The sequence below is a fragment of the Bidens hawaiensis genome, unplaced genomic scaffold (assembly GCF_021521415.1).
Source record: "Bidens hawaiensis isolate Kalapana, Puna unplaced genomic scaffold, B.hawaiensis_p1.1 tig00024435_1, whole genome shotgun sequence".
NCBI classification, from domain to species: domain Eukaryota; kingdom Viridiplantae; phylum Streptophyta; class Magnoliopsida; order Asterales; family Asteraceae; genus Bidens; species Bidens hawaiensis.
The window spans coordinates 257,529-281,772 of NW_027493853.1; the positions used below are offsets into that span (position 1 = coordinate 257,529).

The following is a 24,244-nucleotide window of genomic DNA, read 5'->3' on the forward strand; positions in this document are numbered from 1 at the left end:
CTTGATTGGTCACATTTCAAATCTGACATATGTCTGTCCTTCTGATGATCGTTGGATCCACGATGATTTGGATTCCGAACGTGAAGAGGATCCAGGTGGGAACGAGGAAGGTTATGATGGAGATAATGGTGGAAATGGTGGAGATGGTAGTCAAGGGGGTGACCAACATCATGTTGAGGTTGTGGTGGCAAGTTCATCTGTTGCACCACATAAACGAAAGGGTATGGAGCTTGCTTTTGACGAACCGTCCTCACGTCGTGTTCATTATGGATCTGGAGTTGAAATAGGTTCTTGTGAGCCCAGGATGTCTGATACTCAAAGCCCGTCAGTGCCGCTTACTCCTGACACCCCGGAATACACATTAACGACAACTCTGACATCTGATCCAAGGCTTGAAGGAGACAAAGGAGCTATGTGATATTGTCATGGCTCAGGGTGAAAATTAAGGAACAGGAGGATCTAATTCTTCAGCTCACGTGCAAGGACGATCAACTTAAGAAGCTGAAGAATGATGACGATGATCCTGATGCCTTGGGTGCCGGAGGAAATGAGCCGAAACAAACTCACGGCTCATCCTCTAGTGTTGGTATGAGTAGCGGTATAGGCGGTGATAAACAAATGGTGGTTTATCATGATTCGACTAACGTTCAACCAATAGAGTCGATCAAAGCCAACACCATCATGTTCATGGATGACAAGAAAGGCATCGTGATGAGTTCTGCCAACCTTGAAAATATTGAAGAAGGGTAGTTCGTCGATCAGACCCTGTCACGTCAACAGATTGCTTTATTGTTGGGACTGAACGATGATGAACTCGATATGCTTGAGGCTGAGGATGATGTGGAAGTGATCAATGACGAGGAAGTCTTACAAGATCCGAAGATTCCTGATACGAACACGTCGTTTATTAATGAAGATGAGGAGATCGAGATAGAATATGTGACAGCAGAGGAATACCCCGACCTTTATCAACGATCCAATGTTAATAAGGTTATTCCTAATTTCAATGAAGAAAATGTAAAAGATACTAAAGATCATTTGGAAAAGGTCTCGAAGGGCAAGGGTAAGAAGTTTGATTGGAATCCTGATCTGTCGGTTGAGGATATTCAGGGTTGGTTCATGTACCGGAGAAAGCGAGCTTGTAAGATTATTGAAGCATATGGGTACGTGAATGAAGAGCAGAAGCAGGATGCGATCGTACGCACTAAAGCCAATCAGAAGACAACGTTCAATGCCGTGTTGACAGTTAAAGGTGATATCGTTTCCTGGCTTTATGATTTTGAGCTTAAGGTCTGTATAATCAAATGAAAGAACGGTGTTCAATACTATCAGAACATCACTGACATTCTCTCATTACCGCGATGGGATGTTCGTACCCTCGCGAGTCGACCTTTCATCAACCGCAGTGGAGATCGTCGAGCAGAATGGTTTCATCAACATTTGCTCTTCGAGGTAAATCACGGGTTTAAGTTCTTTAAGCCGCAGATTCCGATCCGTAAGCGTATTAACGAGAAAGATCCACGTACGGAATGGAGGAAGCTCATGCTTAAGGTAAAACCACCAAAAACGATGAAGTATGTACCGGTGAGGACTTTCCCGCAAGATCTTCACCTAACATTTAACCGTTGGTCCTACGACAATCGTACATGTGAGTCTGTCATTATCCTTAGGAAAGGTTTGAAGACTAAATTTATTAGAGTTATCTATCCAATGTGGCTCATTAACTTATCAGAGACTAGCAATGATGTGATATTCGTGAATAAGATATTGATAGAGCGCCAAGAAGACTATAACCGAGCTATGCAGTTCCAGCGTGTCGTACGCGTATGTCACGAGTTCGGTTTTCATAGTTGTCATGATTGGGTGTCAAAGAGCTTCAAATAAAGTAAAGACAAAGAGCTCAAGACGATGGGGTGTTTGTTAGTGCACGGTTTTGTCGTCTCGAGTCTTTGTAATTATCGTTTGTAATTTATTATTATTCTAATGTTAAGGGCATTTATGTAATTTATATTAGTCCATTAATGTAAGGCTAATTCTCTAAGGATGTTTAACGAATTAGCCAGTTCGTCTAATGTAAAGTCTAGTTCGTTATGTATGTTCTCATTCATCATGGAATGTTGACGAATGGGGGCATAACGAATCGAAGATTGGTTATGCTTTTCTTTTTTAGTCTACAAGTAAACGAACTGGATCCAATTCGCTACGGGATGTGTAACAAATTGGTTTCATCGTGTATATATAGGGTGTTTCATACCCTGTTAATTTAAGCTTTGATTATTGAGTAATGAATCTTTGTCCAAATTCTCTCTCGATCATTTCTTCACATTAACGTATTACTAATACACATATCTAATAACTAATACATACATATATATATAACTAATTAAGTGTATAATCATGAACTATATCCATTAAAGTATATTGATCTATTAAGGTAATCGATATCGTTTAGATCGTAAAAGGTAATTACAGTTTGGCTAGCTAATAAAATACGTCTTTGGATGTCAAAATTTTCCATTATAAATCATAATTTGAATTTGTGTTAAACGATTGTATGTTTGATTTATTTGTCTCTACTTATCTTATGTTTGATGCTAAAACTTCATTTACCTTTTTGACATTAATGTAATCACCAATGTGTCATTGGATCAACTCAATCAAACGTTGGGTCAAAGGTCAACAAAACTCAAACCGTTGGTCAACGGTCAACACAAGTCAAACTTTTTGTCAAATGTCAACAAAAGTCAATATTTGGTCAAAAGTCAAACATTGGATCAACTCGATCAAACGTTGGGTCAAAGGTCAACAAAACTCAAACCGTTGGTCAACGGTCAACACAAGTCAAACTTTTTGTCAACTGTTAACAAAAGTCAATATTTGGTCAAAAGTCAAACCTTTCAGTCAAGGTTACAAAAGTCAAACTTTGATCATAAGTCAAACTTGGTCCAACTTGGTTAAACACATTAAACAATAGGATTTTTTAGACACTGGGGGTTCTAGAAACCATCACACGTATACTCACGTACTTGTATGCTATAGGATATTTGTATGGGACACTCTACGTTTAGCTATTGATCTTTACATAACACGCGTTCGAGGTGAGTTTCACATCCATCTCTTTTACTTACTAATTTTGGGGGAGAAAGCATGCACAAACAATTGGATATTGTAAGACCGTTTTATCTCATAGATACATAGTGCAATTACCAACTGCAAGTTCCACACACATTAGACCGTTAACTAAGGTTACTAGGCGAGGTAATATTAAGTAGTACTACTGGTTTGACAAACCCAACCCGCGTTAAAACTAGACTAAAGGTCGGACGGGTGTAACACTGACCTAAACACATTTCCAAGTTCAAGTAAGACTTGTCGGGAGGCACATAAATGAACACATGTCGGCTTAGATGGTGATAGAACCCCATACTAATGTATCATGGCATCTAGAGTAATTAACTAGCAATAAACTTTGGTTACAATATCTACACGTTGAACAAACTCTATTTTATTTACAAACCTGTGAACTCACCAACCATTGTGTTGACACTTTGTAGCGTGTTTTTCTCAGGTCACTAAGATGCATATCAAGAGTTAGGATGCACCATGGTTGCATGTAATTCATCAAGAATCTAAGCATGATTTAGAGTTTTCATAAATTGTTATGTATGGGTGCCTAGTTGTGAACTCGTGTTTTGAAAATTATACTTGTTTTACGCTTCCGCTAATGCAAATCATGTTGTAACTGTATTTTCTCATTATTAATGAGTAATATTAAATGATAACTTTTCATGATTTAATGGTTGTTAAGTATGCGTGGCTAGATCCTAGTGTATCACGCGTCTCACGATAAAACTCTGTTAGTCGAAATTTGAGGGTTTGACATGAAGCCACCTGTTATCTAACTAACTATAAACCAACATGGTGCATTTATCTCGCGTGGTGATTTTATGTAATGGATCCCAACAACCAAGTTGTTGGCTTGCATTGTTCCGATTTGGTATAGTCTATGCAACCTGAAAGGTACATGTATCTATCTTAAGTATGATGTTTTTTTTGTTTTAATTGTATTCGCATCTAGACTCCTCAATGGTATTCTTGTTTGAATCAAGAACGAATGTACTTGTAAGTCTTTTGTGCTTTACTTTTAAAACTCAAATATGAATCCCAATTATATCACTTTAAAACTAATCGCATGATGCTAATTTAGCTTAGTTATGCTCTCTTAAAGTCTCCCAGTTTTCTCTATGATGATTATTTATCCTAGTTAGGTTCTCATTCATATATACTACATATTTATATACATACAATTATGAGAGAAATTATGCATCAACACTTGTACTACTTGTTTAATGGGTTATATCCACTATTAGGTTTCTCTCCACTATAGCTTCTCTCTACTACTCTACAGCCATGACCACCGTCGGTGGTGGTGGTGGCAATTCGACAGCCGGTCAACATCTCACTCGTTTCATTCACACACCGTCTACGATTTGGAAATATTTTCTTGTGTTTAACACCAGTGGGAGATGGCAATAAAGGGAGATGGTAGTGGTAGTGGTGGTGGATGATGTTTGGCAGCGATGATCGGTTGTAGTTAATATTATTTATATACATTAATGTCCTTACATGAAGTTTATGTTTGGAAATTCTGTGATTTAAAGTCTAGATAATGTGAGAATAGTATACATTTTCATATCTATACTATTTAATAAATAAAACTTTCTAAATGCCACATGTCATCATTATATTCATTTTTACAAAATTTTCTCTCATCTCTCTCATATTAAATACATTTTTCTATTTAATATTTCATTTTCAAGTTTTAATAATTTCATCCAAACTTAAAAGAATTAATATCATCATAAATATGTTAATTTGTTTAATATAAAATATATTGCATTAGTTATTAATATTAGATTTTTATAACTAACCAATACGAAACGGGTGAGTTTCTTAACTGATTAAAGTATCAAAAATTGTTCATGTCAAAACAGTTTAAGATTAAATTGAGTTTTGGTTCACGAGTTGGTTTAAAAAAAGTAGTCATTTACACCTAAGTTTTGATATAGAAAATAACAAAGAAATAATTTATGATTTATGAATTTTCTAACAACTTTTTATTTCCAAATTACGTAATATGTAATTTTTTTACCGTATAATATATCTTTATATATGTGATACCTTTTTTTTGTATTTCACATTATGTTATTATTTGAAAAAAATACTTATTCTAACCCGTGTGCTACACAAGTAACTAACCTAGTTGAAAATATTTGACGGTTCTCCTGTTTTGGTCAAAAATTACTAAAAGATAATTCAGTAATCAAACTTTGATTGTGAAATATGATGTTTGTAAGAATAATAGTGTTGACACAGTGACCTACGAGTAGAACCCTTGATCCTTGAGGATCGCTGGCACAAAACTTGAAAGTCGACTTACCTTAGAGAATATTAAATAAAAACGCAAAGTACAACTTGAGAGTGCATAACCGTTGCTTATAGTTACAAGAGTGTGTGTGTGTGTTTTCTTATGGGATCATATCAACTCTATATATAGTTACAATAGTAATAAAATGCACTATTAGGATCCTAGAGCCGTTACAAAATATCATTATTCATGATTTGACTATTGTAATAGCCCCCAACATCCTAATATTTATTGCTTGGGCGAGTCTTTAGCTGGGTATTAATTACTTGTCATTTCCTGCACGACCAATTCAAAGGTGAAACAAAATATGTTAGATAATAACGTTAGTAACTTAGGATATTGTCTTCTGTTCTAGATCATGACGCGCCGCTAAGATCCTTAAGCTGATTCTGACTTATGGGATCCTTAGAAATTTACCTATAACATCTCCAAACAATCAATAGGATAAAACTCAAACAAGACAAGAATTTTAATGGTGGTCGAGACCGAATTTTGAACAAGAGTATAACCAAAAGTGACGATCAAATCGTATAAGCTGGATTAGGGTTGGAAATTGTCAAAATACAGCTGACCATTCTGAAATTCAAATTCATTAAAACAACCCTTAGTCAAATTCATTGTGTGAAAAAATCTGAAAATTCATTATCTCATGAATTTTGAATACAATAATAATAGTCAACCCCGACAAAGAGCTCTGTTTCTTGGACCATAGTCAACCCGAGCCAAAGCTCTACTTCTTGTACCATGCTACCAGGAGCACTGCCCCTGGACCCAGCCACTAAGGGATGTTGCCCCCTTAGAACCCCGTTGTTAGGGATACCTAATAACAAATGCAAACAAACGGCACCGTGTACCTCCTAACTTGTTTAATATATGTAATAATTTACATTGGTCGACAAGTCAATTTAATTACACTTATCTAACATTAACATTAACATTATATAGATGTGTAATTATTACCTCAAATATATGGACATATGCTATGTTTGTGACATTGTATTAACATCAGAAGGATGTCATTTAGGTAAATAACTACTATTTACTTCACATTTCTTATGCATTTGGGATACATCATTATCCATATAATAATACGTTTAATATTGACTAAGTTATGTTTAAACATATTTGAATGAGATTTTGATAATTCTACTCAGCGTGTTCCTTATATTTCATTAATAATATATCGTATCCTGGATATATATATATATAGATCCAAAAGTTAGTTCCATAACCCCAGCTAGATGAGCCATTACTAATGCATTTTTCATCAATTCTTTTACTTATTCCTCAACTCATTCATGCGTTGATTTTTCCCATTCATGTATTTCAACTCAACCTACAATATAGCAATTAGTATTTCCATACTACTAAAATGACTTGAGTACTCTAAATCATCAACCAAAGTAACAAATGACGAACGAATTATAAAGAAAAAAGAAATAGTATAATATATATGTTTCGCCCTTAATGTCATGAATTTTGTTTGTTCATAGGAGTTAACGATTATTCTAAGCCAAAACATAGAACTTTTATTTCATTTCAATCACGAAGCTAACCATGCGTCTCCGTAAAGTTCAAACGGAGGAGGTTGAGGTTTCGGCAATTAATATTGCTAGTTTCATATGTCTCTCGCAATCACGATGACGGGTAGAGATGTAGTATCTTGTCCCGCTGCTGGTTAAGTTGACGACTCCTGGGCCACTTGTGATGAGGAGCGTAGCGTCTGCAGTATAACATTCTTCGTACGCATATTGGGGGAGTTCAGCAACATCATGGGTTTGATTAACAAAGTTAAAGAGTAGAGTGTCTCCGACGTTGAAGGTATGCAATTCTGCCCACCACGCATAGAAGGCCGGGTATTTTGGGTTTTCCCATCCATAACTATCGCCCACCACAAACTCAGTCGCGTGGACCATTGGTGCCACCAAAATGGCCAGAACTATAAACATGCGGAAGTTGAATGGTGTCATTTTTATTAGTCGTCGTAGCTTCCATCTCCTTCAATAAGTATGTATTTATAGGGATGTTAATTTATGGTTTCAACGTTAACACTTAATTCTTATTTTAGACGGACGTATTTGTGTCAAACTGTCAATATATTGTTTTGAGAAATAAATATGATAAATTTAGCACGCCAAATTAATACTCGGTTGTACGTATGTGGCATTACTTTAAGTGCATCTTATCTTGATGAATGATGATTCGTATGAAAACATATTATATCTACAAATAATTGTAATAAGTTTTTTAAAATTTTAACGATAGTGAGATTTACTTTTATCATATATTCAGTCAGTGTGGGTTTTTTTATACTTAGTGAATCATTGATATAAATAAATAAATAAATAAATAAATAACAAATCGATTATAGAATAACTATAATAAGTATCCTGTAGTGGCATTGCTAAAGAACCATAACAATAGATGATTATATGATTTAGCAAATTAAGGTAAGATAACACGTCAAGTTGCATCATACAGAGTTGATAACGTACAAATAACATGTACATGATCACATACTATCGGAATCCCCTCGTCCTGCGGTAGGAATTCAATATTTGCACAAAGGTAAAAAATAATGTTTATATGTCTATTAAACCTAAATGCATAACAGTTCTGCAAGCAAGCAAACAAACAAATTAAAATGATGAAGGTAATTAAAAAGGAAAAAACACAAATTAAAAAGAAAAAACATTGGAAAAATGGTTTAAAAAAAGTAAAAACATGTGTAAAATGCTAAATATGTGCTTAAAAAGTGTGAAATAAAGAAGTAAAAAATAGGTGTAAATAAGTGGTAAAAGATATGGTCTAAAAGGATGAAGGAAATAAACAGAAAAAAAAAGTGTTAAATAGGTTGTTTAGATTTTTGCATGACTTAGCAACGGTTTAAAATAATTTAACGGAAGCTGTCAGTTAATCCCGTGTTATGTACCCGTCGGTAATATACAACTAGTTACGTTTAGTTATATATATATCCTTTTTGTTTTCTTCTTTCTTCCTGTTTGAGATCCGTCAAGTATTATTCCATTGGTGTTACTCATTTCTCTTACACCATTAATTATTAAAGTATTAATATTTGTATGACAACAAATCATAAAAGCCAGCATATCGTACAACATATATACGTGCACCCAACCGGAATGTAAAATTTAACGCGTCTTTTAAGTTAAAAAAATTTTGATTATTTCTTAAACAACCATCCATTATTAGCATTTTCTCATTATGTCACGTTTTTAAACATTATCATACCATCCATCTAATTTAGTCTTTGAATAAAGAAACAAAATACAATTGAATTGTTCTTCGCTAAATAAAAGGCAAGTAAAAAGACCAGATTAGAAAGATAAGAATAAAAACCGTACACGTTGCAAAATTCAGAAGTTGTACTTGTACGTAGCCATCAATCACAAACATTAAACTCGGTTTAAGTTAAGATTATAGAAAGAATAATTACACCAAACCCCCTAATCTTTCATCTTAATTTATTCAAATATATATTATCAGAAATAGAGGTGGAAGAAGCCATGACCTACAACTATTTATACTAACGACTATATTTGTTATAGTAAAACTAAAACTGTATTAAGAATCCTAGCTAGTTAATAACCATAACAATTATGAGGATGAGCATGTAAAAATATTAAAGTAGATAGGGCAGTAATAACAAATTCCTCACCATTGTAATTTCTAAAAACAGAATTGTGTTGATATGATCTGGTGCAAAAATGGATTGAGTCAATACATGCATTAACAACACATCCATCAAGCTACAAACAATCTTCAGTTGATCCCTCACAAAACCAGGTTTAAATGTTCTTGTTCATCCTCATATGATAATATTTGTAACCATTTCTTTATTTGATCACAGGCATTTTAACAATGGCATGGTTTCGAGCCGGATCTCGTCTGGCAAACCTTGCGATTCGAACTACTCGACAACCGGGCGGATCGTACACCGCAAGAACCCGACCCCATCGATATTTCCATACCACATTTCCTAAATCAAGGCCCGCACCCGTCCCCCGATCGGTCCCGCTGTCGCGCTTATCCGATAGCTTCTTGGACGGAACCAGTAGCGTCTACCTCGAAGAGCTTCAACGGGCCTGGGAGACTGACCCGAATAGCGTCGATGAGTCGTGGGATAATTTCTTTCGGAACTTTGTTAGCCCGGCCTCCTCGGCTCAGGGGGTACCGGGCCAAACAATTCAAGAAAGCATGAAGCTGTTGTTGCTAGTGAGAGCTTACCAGTTTCACGGTCACATGAAAGCGAAACTTGACCCATTGAGTCTTGAACAACGGGAGATTCCCGCTGATCTAGATCCCAGTTTTTATGGGTTCAGTGAATCAGATCTCGACCGCGAGTTTTTCCTTGGGGTATGGCGGATGTCGGGTTTTTTATCTGAAAACCGACCCGTGCAGACCCTTAGAGCGATACAGACTCGACTTGAACAGGCTTACTGTGGAAGCATTGGTTACGAGTACATGCATATTGCAAACCGGGACCGATGTAACTGGTTACGTGACAAGATCGAGACCCCCTCGGTTACCGCTTATAGTGGTGACCGACGACAGGTTATTCTGAGCCGGCTCATTTGGAGTACTCAGTTTGAGAACTTTTTAGCCACCAAGTGGACCGCGGCTAAGAGGTTCGGGCTCGAAGGCGGGGAGACGTTAATCCCGGGGATGAAAGAGATGTTTGACCGGTCAGCGGATTTGGGTGTGGAGAGTATTGTTATCGGGATGTCACATAGAGGGCGGTTAAACATGTTAGGTAATGTCGTTAGGAAACCGTTGCGACAGATTTTCAGCGAGTTTAGTGGCGGGACGAAGCCGATTGATGAAGCCGGGCTTTATACGGGAACGGGTGATGTTAAGTATCATTTAGGGACATCGTATGACCGGGCTACTCGAAACGGGAAGCATATACATTTGTCATTGGTGGCAAACCCGAGCCACTTGGAGGCGGTGGACCCCGTTGTGGTTGGTAAAACCCGAGCAAAACAATACTATTCTAACGATGTGGACCGAACGAAGAACATGGCGATTTTGATTCATGGTGATGGGAGTTTTGCTGGGCAAGGTGTGGTGTACGAGACATTGCATTTAAGTGGTTTACCAAATTATACAACTGGTGGGACTATTCATATCGTGGTTAATAATCAGGTTGCGTTTACTACTGACCCGAGATCCGGAAGGTCTTCTCAGTATTGTACGGATGTTGCTAAAGCATTGGATGCACCGATTTTTCATGTTAATGGTGATGATGTGGAGGCGGTTGTTCATGCGTGTGAGCTTGCGGCTGAGTGGCGCCAAACTTTCCATTCGGATGTCGTCGTTGATATCACTTGTTATAGACGGTTCGGGCATAATGAAATTGATGAACCCTTCTTCACCCAGCCCAAAATGTACCAGGTCCGTAAAATTTTATTAATAAAAAGTATTAACGAATATAAATTATAGGCGATCCGCCCACCCAGTGACATTTTCTTGAGGGTGAAATAAGAGAAGGAAAAAAAAAAGGTTTTGTACAAGTGTGTAAAAGTAGTTACTTATTTATTAGGTATAGGATACAAAGAAAACAATACATGACAAGACAACTATGCAAATCTCAAAATACAGAAAACTAAATTATAGGTTTTGATCATTTCTGACCCGTTAACCAGCATTGGTTTTCTAGTCAACGTTGACTTCTCGGTACAGTTTATAGACTTTGTGATTGTGGGTTGCTACAGGTTATCAAGAAACATCCTTCTGCACTCGAAATCTACCAAAAACAGCTGCTTGAATCCGGTCAAGTTGCAAAAGAAGATATCGACCGAATACAAAACAAGGTTTTATCCATCTTAAACGAAGAATTCGTGGCTAGCAAAGATCACGTGACAAACAAAAGGGACTGGCTTTCAAACTACTGGTCCGGGTTTAAGTCCCCGGAACAGCTTTCGCGTATCTGTAACACCGGGTAAGTTTTTAACATGCAACCCACAACATTATCATAGTAAGTTCAAACTTTATAAAAGAATACTGATCTTGTTCAGGGTCAAACCCGAGATCTTGAAGAATGTTGGCAAGGCGATCACAACTCTTCCAGAAAACTTCAACGCTCACCGAGGGGTTAAAAAGATATTTTCCGACCGTTTGAAAATGATTGAAAACGGAGAGGGTGTTGACTGGGCGGTTGCAGAAATGCTTGCTTTTGCAACACTTCTAGTGGAGGGGAATCACGTGCGGTTAAGCGGGCAGGATGTGGAACGAGGTACTTTCAGTCACAGGCATTCGGTTATCCATGATCAAGTAACCGGGGAGCGATACTGTCCGTTGGATCATGTGATAAGGAATCAGAATCAAGAAATGTTTACTGTTAGCAACAGCTCTCTTTCAGAGTTTGGTGTTTTGGGTTTTGAATTGGGCTATTCAATGGAGAATCCAAACTCACTTGTCTTGTGGGAGGCCCAATTTGGTGACTTTTCGAATGGGGCCCAGGTGATCTTTGACCAGTTTTTGAGCAGCGGTGAGGCCAAGTGGCTAAGACAGACTGGGTTGGTTGTGTTGCTGCCTCATGGTTATGACGGTCAGGGCCCGGAACACTCCAGTGCACGCCTCGAAAGGTTCCTTCAGATGAGTGATGATAACCCGTGTGTTATCCCCGAGATGGAACCGACACTTCGAACACAGATCCAGACTTGTAATTGGCAAGTTGTAAATGTTACTACGCCCGCAAACTATTTCCATGTCCTGCGTAGACAGGTAATCTTAATTTTTTAAATTAGCCAGGCTGAATATGACAACCCAAACCTGATTATTTTTGTGTCTGTGTTTTTCCAGCTGCATAGGGAATTCCGAAAACCGCTCATTGTGATGTCACCTAAAAATTTGCTTCGCCACAAAGAGTGCAAGTCGAATCTATCAGAGTTTGATGATGAAAAAGGTCACCCGGGTTATGATAAACAAGGGACCAAGTTTAAAACTCTTATCAAGGATCAAAATCGTCACTCGGATCTCGAAGAGAGCATTAGACGTTTAGTTCTTTGCTCAGGAAAGGTTCGTTAAAGCATTTAATACACTGGAAATGACCCATTTTGACCTGTTACTGTTACTGACCCCTTAACTGGCCCGTTTTGTAGGTTTATTATGAACTTGATGAGCAAAGGAGGTCAGTGGATGGTAAAGATGTTGCAATTTGTCGGGTGGAACAGCTTTGCCCGTTCCCGTATGACCTGGTCCAACGTGAACTAAAACGTTACCCGAGTAAGTATTCTTATTGTCACTTGTAGTAAGTTCTTTAATGTTTTGACAATAACTAATGCTTATAAATGTTATTATGTGTGTGTTCAGATGCGGAGATCGTTTGGTGTCAAGAGGAGCCAATGAACATGGGGGCGTTTGCATACATTGCTCCCCGCCTTGCTACGGCAATGAAGGCTGTGGAACGAGGTAGCATACAAGATATTAAATATGTGGGCAGGGGTCCGTCTGCAGCTACTGCAACCGGGTTCTATGGAGTTCATGTCAAGGAACACTCCGAGTTGGTTCAGAAAGCTATGCAGCCTGAGCCCATCACCACCCCCGCACTTGTTTGACCCGATTCACAGCTACAGATCATAGCCTAAGTAAATAAAGGTACATCATTGACAAGCCAACATGGAACAAGAGTTGTATGTTGCAGTGTAGTTTCATTTATGTGGATTCAAGCAATGTCATAAGTGAATAAGAAAACTGATTTTGCCGGGTTGTCTTGTAGTTACGAAATAATTACGAGTAATGAGTTTAACTAATATGTGGGTTCAAGAACTAACAAGTCGTCTGAGTTATGTGCATTCAACTGTTATATTTCAGTACATGCGCGACATGTACTCACGCATTATATGTTATTTTTCAACAACTAGTTTTCCTATATAGCAGATGAGAAGTTTAACATCAGATGACTTGTTATGACCTAATATGGCCTTGTGTAAACTAAACAAACCCACTAACTCGTGGCGAAGCCCATTAAACCCTAAAAGGGTAGTAATTATACTAAGCATGTCTCAAACACCAAAAGAATATGTCATGGGCAACAAATGTGACTTTGTGCAACCAAAGCCAAGTCGCTAAAGTAGTATGAGGTTCATTAAGACCTAAAAGTGTACAATTAATGATACACGTGTATTTTAACACCAAATCAACTTGTTAGGATCTAATGTGACCTTGTGTAACCTAAACTAGCATGCTAACTTATGGCAAGGACTGTTACGACCCAACAGTTTACTAATTATAATTAGTATGCCTCAAACAACAATTAAATTGTCATGACCTAATGTAACTCAATGCAAGTTGCAACCAAAACCAGCCCACTAACACAATACAACGCTCATTAAATCTGAAAACTATAGCATTAAGAATACCATAGTTATTAAAAGCCCTCGCTTCTTGAGCACCCATTTCCAGGAAAAAAAGATCAATCTTTAATTGCGATTATACTAATTCTAAACTAGAAAAAAAAAAGAAAAATTAAGAACTGTGCTTCAATAATTAAACCAATTCCAACAAACACCGAAGCCTGGATTCTTCGTTAGACGCGCGAATTATTAATGCCGAAGATCGGGTTGTGTGGAACCAAGAAGGCGACAGGAACATGAGAAGATAAAAGCCGGGCAAATGAAACGCAAGGAGTACGATTGAAACTTAGATCTAGGAGAGGTCAAAGGAATTGCATTGAAGATTTTGTTCAAGTTTTGGAATAACATTTGAATCTTGACTATTTTAAAAATTTTGGTACTAATTAGATGATATTAAATGCTATATAATAGCTCTTTTTATTTACTTGAAGGATAGTATTAATTTCCTTATACATAATATATTTTTAACTTTTTTATTTAAGTGCGCTTGTTTTTCAAGCTCTTGTTTTTTTTTTGCTTTGCGCCTAGGCCCCCAGGTGAGACCTATGAGCCTTGAGTGCGCCTAGCACACTTGATAACTATGAAGAATACGCATGTATTTAAACACCAAAATGAGTTTTATGTCCTAATAAGGCCTCGTGTAATCTAAACAAACCCACTAACTGATGGGAAGGCCCATTAAGGCCCAACAGTGTTCTAGCCATCATAGGTATTAAACACAAAAAATAACTTGTGATCCCCTAATTTGACTTTGTTCAACCAAAACCAAGCCACTAACACATTACAAGGCCCAAAAGTGTACCATTCATTATACAAAGGTATTTAAATACCAGAATGTCTTGTTATGACCTAGCATGCTCTTGTGTAGCCTAAACTAACCCACTATCATAAGCATGTCTCAAACACCAAAACAACTTGTTTTGTACTATGTATTTTATACTCATAACAAGTATGGGGAACTAAAGTATAAATTTGTGTATGATTGTTGTACATATTACCTAGGGGTAACTTAGCAGAATAGTAACCAAGTTTTAAAAGTGTTCTAATTAGGTCACTCAAGTTTTAAAAGTGTTCCAATTAAGTCACTTAGCTTTCATGTTTTATTTAAATTATAGGTTTTAACATGTTTTTTTAGCATTTTTCGTTTTTGTTTCAATTAGGAAAAAAAAACATTTTTTATGCTGTTGTGGACTGGTGACATGGATTTTAGGTAATTTTTAATATAATTAACATGTTTTTCTTTGTTTTTCTAATATAATTATATATATTGGAAACCTCGGCCCTACATCTTCTCCATTTAATTATTCACATAAAAAAATTCCAATGATGGCTCTATTTGAAGGTTTAGTTGACCCAATTTGGACCAAAAAAAGGCACATGTGACCAGTTTTGAAACTTGGTTACTACTTTGTGGCATGGCCATATGTCGGCCTAAGTTTATCTTAGGATACTAATACTACCTCGATATGTAAACGTTAATCCTATTTTAATTAGCTTGACAAAGTTCACTAAGTATAGCCTCGAGTCATTTAAATATCCTGTAGTCAGCAAAAGAGCTTATGCACCTAACAAAAGATTGACACGTCAACAAAAGAATCAAGTTCAGTGCGGAATCCAAGTCAAAGTGACCAAAGGGTCAGCACAAACACACGTTGCTACCGACTGTTTTTCGGTAAATAAGAAGACTCGATAAATGATCCACTTATTGTTTTTCATTTAGTTCAAGGTCAATCTTTCAAACAGATTATTCCATAATCAAGCATTTAAATAAAATACTGAAGATCAAGACTAAATGACATGGCCTACACTATTTTCATGTGGAGCAATATGAAGAATCCAAGTTAACTAAAGAAGACTTGTATTTATGTGACCTGACGCATGTCACACAAATACCCAAAGATATTGGAACATGATTCTACAATATATGAGATTTGGGTACGTCCAAATCTCGCTGTTGGTCCATATCTTCAAGAAGTCACACCTTGAGAAAAACATAGCAAAATATAAATTTTATTGAGATTTGTGGGATCGTTTGCACATTGTAAACGTTCTGAATATTATCAAAATAGTCTGTATCCACAAATCATGTCTTAGTATGCTATAGGATTTGTTTGCATAGATCGAGGTTTGTCCATGTGTCATTTTTTTAACTTTTTCTTTTAATAGTTTGCTTGTTTCTACAAAAAAGCAAACATTGTTTATGTTGATTTGTTCAATTGATAGGATTAAACACTCAAAATCGTATTGTGCTTCTTCCCTATTTATTTCTTGTGTGTTCTTAGCACATCCTTTTATATATGATTTTCACAAACTTCCTAGTGAAAGTAGTCGTACAAAATTCTAGTCCAGTTCAGAGTAGTTTAGGACAAAGCAACTGTTTACACGATAAAATTATAGATATTCTAACATACGTATATATTGTATTGTGTATTCTATATGGATGAACTCACGTGTATACTATATAATGTAAAATGAGACGTTATATTTTCATATTTTTAGCATATCTACATCAACTTGTACACTGGTCTGCTAACATATGCACAAGCTATATTTCTAACTGATCTTAGGTTTTGGCATAAGGGTTGTAGTCAACATAGAGGGTCTAGCACCTTTATGTATAATAGACATGTATTCGCTTAACGAGTCGCAACAGAACCAGAACTTTTCTATGAAAGGGTCACAACAGAACCTTTTAAAGTCACTACAACTTCTCTGTCCATACAAAATTCAAGTTTAAACAGCTTTTGACTTACAGAAGTCAAACTTGGTCCAGTAACAACAGAACCTAAATCATTAATGCTTCCATACTTAAAAAAATGTCCAATACTCCAAACATAAAAGCAAAAGCCAAGAAGGTTAAAATTGATACTCTTTTCTATGTATTCATATTTGCTGCAATCTATCAAGTTCTCTAAAAACAAATACAACAATTGGGGACTCTATACCTAGAACATCAAACTATCAATCTCAACAATGGCACAATAAATCAAAACTATCACTAGAATTCTCCATCTTTTGAAGCACAAAACGTGTAAAAATTAACTGTAATATTACAACTAACCTTTACTTAGTGCAATGAGCATCAGTACCTTGCTGCACACAGTGAGTATATCCAAGGCCACCAAGAAACTCCCTAATCTCTTTAGAACTACTGTTGCTGGCTTGCAAGAGTCTCTCATCTTCCTCATAGATCAAGTACGGAGCTTCACCTTTCTTTCTTGAAAGCAACTTTTTCGCCCCTTTTAATACATGATACTCCCACCCCTGAACATCAATTTTCAAAAGCAACACAGGTTCATTCTCGGGGATCACGTGATCCAGTGGAACCGATCTTACTTGAAGCTCAATCTCTTCATTAGATTTAAAAGCCATCTTTGCTCCAGTGGCTGAAACTGCACTGTTGTCTAGCCGCCCAACCAACTGCAATAACAAAAAAATGTACCGTGTGAATATGTGATGTTCGTAACTTAATGTTTTCAGGTCAAACACCATGTAAAAAAGAGCAGGATCACCATAAGTTGTGTAATATTAAACCAGCCTCTACAATAAAAAAGAATACAAATAAGAGCAGTACATAGCTGAATCTCAGTGGTTCATGACAACAAGACCACCATGTCACGTATTTAAAATCCCACCTACAGCATGGTTATTTTAAGGCTGAATATCAATGAATCACGACTGTCACTTACACTAACATGTCACATATTTAAAATCTCATCTCATCTATAGAAGGGTGGTTATTTTAAGGCTAAAATCTTAGTGGATCGCAACAACAACAAGACCACTCTACCATTTACAACACCCTATCACAAATTTAAAACCCCCGGTTTGAAAAACATACCTTATGAAACGTGATGTTGCCAACTTGATCCGAAGTCGCCGCTTCAAAAACATGAACCAGATCCCCAACCCGATTAAAATAAATCCCGTTACAGATACTCTGCAGATTCTCCAACACCGGCTCAAACGCAAACACGCGAAAGCCCATGGCGAACGTGGCCATGCCCACATTGGCCCCAACGTCAACAAAAACCCCGGTTTTCCCCAGGCTCTTGACCTTGCCGAACCGTGAGGGATATATCTGGTCGCCTGAAGAGCTTCCCGTTGAGCATCCGAAGGATGTTCTTGTGGGGCGTATAGAAAGGGGTGGTTGACGCCTTCGACGAGGTTGGCGATGACTGGGTGGGACTGAAGCAGAGGTAGAAGAAGGTGAGGAGAATGAAGGAGCTGGAGAAGAAGAGGAAGAGGGTTTTAGGGGTGCTGAGATCTGTATCTCCTCCAACCATTTGCCATCGAATTGCTTTGATTGATTGAAGAAGATGAATTGAGTGGAGAGTGAGAGTGAAGGTTGGTTTGTTTGGATCTTGGAGAGAGAGATCAGAGATGTCCTGATGGGATAATTCTCAAAATAATAGTCCATTTGAAACAAAAAACTCCTAAAATAGTTCATACAAACTTATCTTTAACGTGCCATTATTAATCGTAACGTGAGATTTTTTTACCACTCATAATGTGACACGTGTAAAGGTACGTGAAAGTTGCTCACAAATCTGTCTGCGCCGATAGTTTTCTGGCAAAAATCTTTTTCTCATAAATTCATCTCCTCCGACGCATTTCAGGTGAATTTCATCTTTTTTTGCATAAAAAGAAGAGTTGTCAGAAAAGATGAATTTTGTTACAAATTATTTAAATTCGAGGGTTTTTAGATGAAAGTTATCTTTTTTTTGCATAAAAAGAATAGTTCTTTAAAAAACTATTTTGAAAATCATATCCACCACCTACCACCACCATTCACCACCACCACCCACCGCCCGCCGCCATCATCAACCACCACCACCCACCGCCATCATCCACCACCACCACCACTACCACCCACCGCCATCATCAACCACCACCACCCACCGCCATCATCCACCAACCACCACATTCTTAACACTTGCCATATTTTTAAAACTTTTATAAAAATCATCCGAGGAGATTAAATTTGTTGAGAAATTATCGTTTTTCTTAACTTTTTTGAAAATCATCTAACAAGACTAAATTCATTGGAAAAGTATCGTTTTTTTTGCAACTTTTTTGAAATTTCTCGTATGAGACGAAATTCACCTAAAATGCGTCGGAGGAGATGCATTTATGAGAAAAAGATTTTGGCCAGATTACTATCGGTGCAGACAGATTTGGGAGCAACTTTCACGTACCTTTACACGTGTCACACTGTGAGTGGTTAACAAATTTCACGTCACGATTACCAATGTCACGTTAAAGATAAGTTTGTATGGACTATTTTGGGAATCTCTCTCTTCAAATGGACTATTTTGGTTTTCTCTCTCCTGTTTTGGACTATTTTGAGAATTATCCCATCTCATATTGTCCTAAAAAAATTTAATATAATAGATCACATGAATTAAATTTTAAAAAAATAATAAATTGTCCTTAATCAAGTAAACGAATTCAGCTTGGTCTGGCGATAAAGCGATAAATATATATGACATTCAATCAAATGACAAATGGTTATGTGTTTTAGTCTAACTTAAGACATGAAGATAAAATAAGATGAAAAATAATTAGCTATACAAAAAAATAATAAATAAATAAATTATCCTAAATCAAGTAAACGAATTCGGATTCATTCGTTATAGAAATTGAACTAAAGAAGCTGAAATCCATCACTTACGTTGTGTTTCTGATTTCACTTTAAAAGAGAAGGAAAAGACAATGGAAGTTTTTCTTTCCTCTCTTTTCTTTTCATTCACTTCCTTTTCTTTCCTTCCATTTATTTCAAATTCGGAAAGTAAACCTTTCCATTTTACATTTCATTTACCTAATCTTTCATTTCATTTCTTTTCTTTTCTTTTCTTTCATTTAATAAAACACATAAACACACATTTTATTATTTTCTCATATTTCTTTTCTTTAATGAAACTCGAGAACACACATGTTATTAGTTCATCCCCTTTCTTTCCATAAAGAGGTCAGGTCTGATTCGATCAGACTTAAGGCCGTTTGGTTCAATAAAATGACGGTCTAAATAGCTGAATAGGCCTCTTACCCATTTAGTTTCAATAAAATGATAGGTCTAAATAGTTCAATAGGTCTTTTATCTTTGTTTTGTTTTTCTTTGTACTTTCAAGCTTCATGCGGCTTATGAGTTGCTCTTTTTTTTTCTTGGTTTTTAAAGTTTGGCATTAAAAAAACTAATACTTTTAACAAGTATTGTAAATCGTGGTTAAGCAGTAGGTGTAGAGATATATATAGTCATCTTGGTTTAAATATCAGGGGCAAATATATTGTCTCATATAGCCATGAAAGGCTTATGTAATAGCTAGATTTATATGCTAAACATGAAAGTAAGAGATGCAGTTTTGTGGTTGTAAAGAAAGCTTATTGTAAATACTAAATAGACACTCGCCATGGATTTTTGGACCAAAATGTCTTGGAACACCTTGTGTTTCTATAGCCAAGATAGTAGTGTACATTTCTTAGTTATATTGAGCACATACAAAAGCATGAAACCTTTACAAATGGTTTTACTTTCCTCCTTTCACTCCTTCACCCCTCTCTAAAAGTTTCATGAATAACGATTTAGCGGTCACCTCTACAATCATCAAGTTCGTAACATCTTTCCCATCTTGTACTTCGGGATCAGACTTTGATAAGGCTGATTGCGCCACTTTTAACACGATTCATTAATATCAGGCTAATATTAATTCATTGAGGTTGCATTCCTTTATTACCAATATAGTACAAGTTGGAAATCATATTTAAGATATTGCCAATCAACACGGGGAAGAATATAAGCTGGATGATAGGGGCATTATAGTAATGATATTTAGGTTCATAACATATGTGTAATTTTATTTATATGGGGCATGTTTATTATAAACAAAATCATCGTTTAATTGGTTACAACTTACACATATAAGATTAGATTTATATATACACATAAAGAGAGATTGTGTGTATTGATCACCTTTTCCGTGTTCAATGCAGGAAAATGGCATCAAAGAACAGACAGTTTACAAGAATCTTCATGGAACATCATCCTCCACCAACATTGGCATTGTTGGAAAATTTGTTACGTGTGCATTAGTAGGTTGTTATGACACAACGAATGCACACTAATAGACATTGATGAATGAGATATCGATGTGTGATTGTGTGTACTTGAAAGAAAATACTATAGTGGTGTATCCCACATTGGTGGGATGAAAAACTTGTGCCTTGTTTTTCCTCTATAAATAGAGAGGTAAACTAAGTTGCAACACACACCAAACCTTACACACAACACAAGCATTGTTGCAAGGTTTTTCCAACTTCTTCTTCTTCTTCTACATTTCTGGTTTCTTTTATTCGAACCTTTTTCAGGTTTACGGTTAACTCCGGCAGTACTACTGCTCCGGCTGTTGTACCCTGGGAAACAACGAGTTCTCTTGGGAGACTCGAAATATTGTTTTAAGGGCCCCGTGTTCAACACGATCCTCGGCGAAACCGTTTATATTTTTTTTTCGTATTGTATTTGGTTTATTTCTTTGATTCTGTATTGTATTTCAGATTCTTGTATTGTATTGTATGAGTAATAAAACTGTTTGTTAATTTTCTGTTTATTTACTCAATTCACGAATTCGGTTCCTACAATCTTAAAACAATATTTTTAAAACCGTTTCGTGAAAACTTTGTTTAAATTTTCAGAAACTATTCTGTTTTGATCCAAACCAGTTTTGTTTCAAAATAGTATATGTTTTAAAAACAGTTTTTTCTTTTCTGTTTTGGTCTCAGAATCAAGAATTGGATCTTCAAAGTTGGAATTAGACAGATTCGTTCTTGGTTTAACATTCTGAAATCAGAAAAGCTCATTTTTGGGCTGTTTTTGGCTATCTAGCACGAGATAGCTTATCGTGAAAACTTTGTTTAAATTTTCAGAAACTATTCTATTTTTATCCAAACCAGTTTTGTTTCAAAATAGTATATGTTTTAAAAACAGTTTTTCTTTTCTGTTTTGGTCTCAGAATCAAGAATTGGATCTTCAAAGTTGGACTTAGACAGATTCGTTCTTGGTTTAGCATTCTGAATCAGAAAAGGCTCCTTTTTTTGGGCTGTTTTTGTTATCTCGCACGAGATAAAGCTATCTTGCACAGGATAAATTTATCTGGCAAATTTCAGAATTTTCTGAATTTTTTTTCTAAGTTACTAACTTGGTCTGTTTTCTGTGTGCAAGAATGACAGGACCAACCCCAAACACTTCTAATGCTACCCATGATGTCCATTTGACCACCCCAGCCAATGTGGGAGCGACCACAATGGCTAACCATGCTGAAAAACCCGAAAAGTTCACTGGTGTCCACTTTAAGAGGTGGCAGCAGAAAATGTTTTTCTACTTGACAACCTTGAACTTAGCACAGTTCTTGGAGAAAACAGCCCCCATACCCACTGCCCAAGATAATTCCCAAAGTGTGAATGCTTTGGACGCTTGGAAACATTCTGAATTTCTATGTCGCAATTACGTGCTCAATGGTTTGGCGGATCCATTGTATAACGTCTATTGTGGGATAAAGACTGCCAAAGAACTATGGGAGTCTTTAGACAAGAAGTATAAAACCGAAGATGCGGGAACAAAGAAATTTGTTGTGGTCCGTTTTTTGGACTTTAAAATGGTTGACTCCAAGACTGTGATCACCCAAGTCCAACAACTACAACTTATACTTCATGAAATTCATGCCGAGGGTATGACACTTAGTGAAACGTTCCAAGTTGCAGCCATAATTGAAAAGTTGCCTCCTAGTTGGGTTGAGTTTAAGAATTATCTTAAGCACAAACGAAAGGAGATGACTATGATGAATTAATTGTTCGTCTTCGAATTGAGGAAGACAATAAAACGGCTCAAAAATCAGCTCGTGTGGAGCCAATGGCTAAGGCCAACATGGTTGAACTTGGACAATCTTCTAGGGGGGGGGGGGGGCATAAGGGTAAGGGTAAAATAAATAAGGGAAAGGGAAAGGTGAACCTTGGACCGAAGAAAGAGGTTGTGAAAAATAAACCTCAATCTTCAAATTTCCAAGGTGTTTGTTACAATTGTAATGAGAATGGCCATCGTGCGAACCAATGCAAGAAGCCTAAGCGTGAGCGTGCGCATATGGTGGATGAAAATGGTGAACCGTTGGTGGCAATGATCACCGAGTTCTCGGCAATGATTGAAGAAATCAATCTTGTGGGGGACAAACCGCAAGGATGGTTCATTGATACGGGTGCGACCCGTCATGTGTGTGGTGACAAGACCCTTTTTAGCACCTTTAAGGAGGCTGCTAGTGATGCTAAGTTGTTTATGGGGAATCAAGCAACGACCGACATCAAGGGTGAAGGGAATGTGATCTTGGAGATGACTTCGGGAAAAGAGCTTACTTTGAGAAACACTTTGTATGTGCCCGAAATTCGTAAGAATTTGGTTTTGGGTTGGTTGCTTAATAAGTTTGGTTTTCGTTTAGTGTTTGAGTCGGACAAGTTTGTCTTGACTAAGAATGGAATGTATGTTGGTAAGGGCTATGCCCTCAATGGTATGTTTAAACTTGATGTAACCGTGATTGGAAATGAAATGAATAAGGAATCTACTTCTGCTTATATTATTGAGTCTTTAAATTCAAATGTTTGGCATGGTAGATTAGGACATGTAAATTTCAATTCACTTCGTCGTTTAATTAAATTAAAAAGCATACCAACATTCCACATTGTTACAAACTTGAAATGCGAATCATGTGTTGAATCCAAACTTACAAGATCATCCTTCAAATCGGTTGAAAGAATAACCGAAACACTTGATTTAATTCACACCGATGTGTGCAATTTAAAAATGTGCCCAACAAGAGGGGGAAACAAATATTTCATCACGTTTATTAATGATTGCTCAAAATATTGCTATGTATATTTACTTAAAAGTAAATATGAAGCAATAGAAAATTTTATCTTGTTTAAAAATGAAGTTGAGTTACAACTTAACAAGAAAATTAAACGTGTGAGAAGCGATCGAGGAGGTGAATACGTTTCACCATTTGCGGATTTATGCGCACAAAGTGGCATAATACATGAATTAACCCCTCCTTATTCTCCACAATCAAATGGCATGGCGGAACGAAAGAACCGTACATTGAAAGAGATGATGAATGCCATGTTGGTTAGTTCTGGGGTGAGCCATGACATGTGGGGGGGATGCCATTTTAACGGCAAATTATCTTTTAAATAAGATACCTCTCAAGAATAGGGACGAGACTCTTTATAAGTTATGGAAGGGAAGAGAACCTTCGTACAAATACATGAAAGTGTGGGGGTGCCTAGCTAAAGTCACCGTACCACCTCCTAAAGCTCTTAGGATTGGTCCCAAAACTGTTGACTGCATTTTCATTGGATATGCTCACAATAGTAGTGCACATCGGTTTTTGGTACATGAATCCAA

General features: G+C 36.7%; 1 protein-coding gene and 1 pseudogene across 2 annotated transcripts; one reads left to right on the top strand and one right to left on the bottom strand.

The window, feature by feature from the left end:
- The first annotated feature begins 9,218 nt into the window (after window positions 1-9,218).
- On the top strand, window positions 9,219-13,084 carry LOC143569261 (uncharacterized). The gene is made up of 6 exons (XM_077055224.1): window positions 9,219-10,840; window positions 11,161-11,387; window positions 11,464-12,172; window positions 12,251-12,466; window positions 12,550-12,673; window positions 12,761-13,084. Exons 1-6 carry the CDS (start codon window positions 9,308-9,310, stop codon window positions 13,003-13,005), a joined length of 3,054 nt encoding a protein of 1,017 aa, XP_076911339.1. The 5' UTR covers window positions 9,219-9,307; the 3' UTR covers window positions 13,006-13,084.
- A 3,575-nt stretch (window positions 13,085-16,659) lies between these two features.
- On the bottom strand, window positions 16,660-18,089 carry LOC143569263 (uncharacterized; annotated as a pseudogene). The gene is made up of 2 exons (XR_013141707.1): window positions 17,645-18,089; window positions 16,660-17,223 (listed from the first exon to the last, which is right to left on the bottom strand). The product of XR_013141707.1 is annotated as an uncharacterized LOC143569263 (transcript).
- Between the last annotated feature and the right edge of the window lie 6,155 nt (window positions 18,090-24,244).

What these genes read in the sequence shown, in the direction of transcription:
- LOC143569261 (XM_077055224.1), top strand. Translation starts at nt 9,308, where the DNA reads ATGGCATGGTTTCGAGCCGGATCTCGTCTGGCAAACCTTGCGATTCGA. An exon ending in TCGCGTATCTGTAACACCGG is followed by an intron (nt 11,388 to 11,463) that starts GTAAGTTTTTAA and finishes GATCTTGTTCAG; the next exon opens with GGTCAAACCCGAGATCTTGA. An exon ending in TGAACTAAAACGTTACCCGA is followed by an intron (nt 12,674 to 12,760) that starts GTAAGTATTCTT and finishes GTGTGTGTTCAG; the next exon opens with ATGCGGAGATCGTTTGGTGT.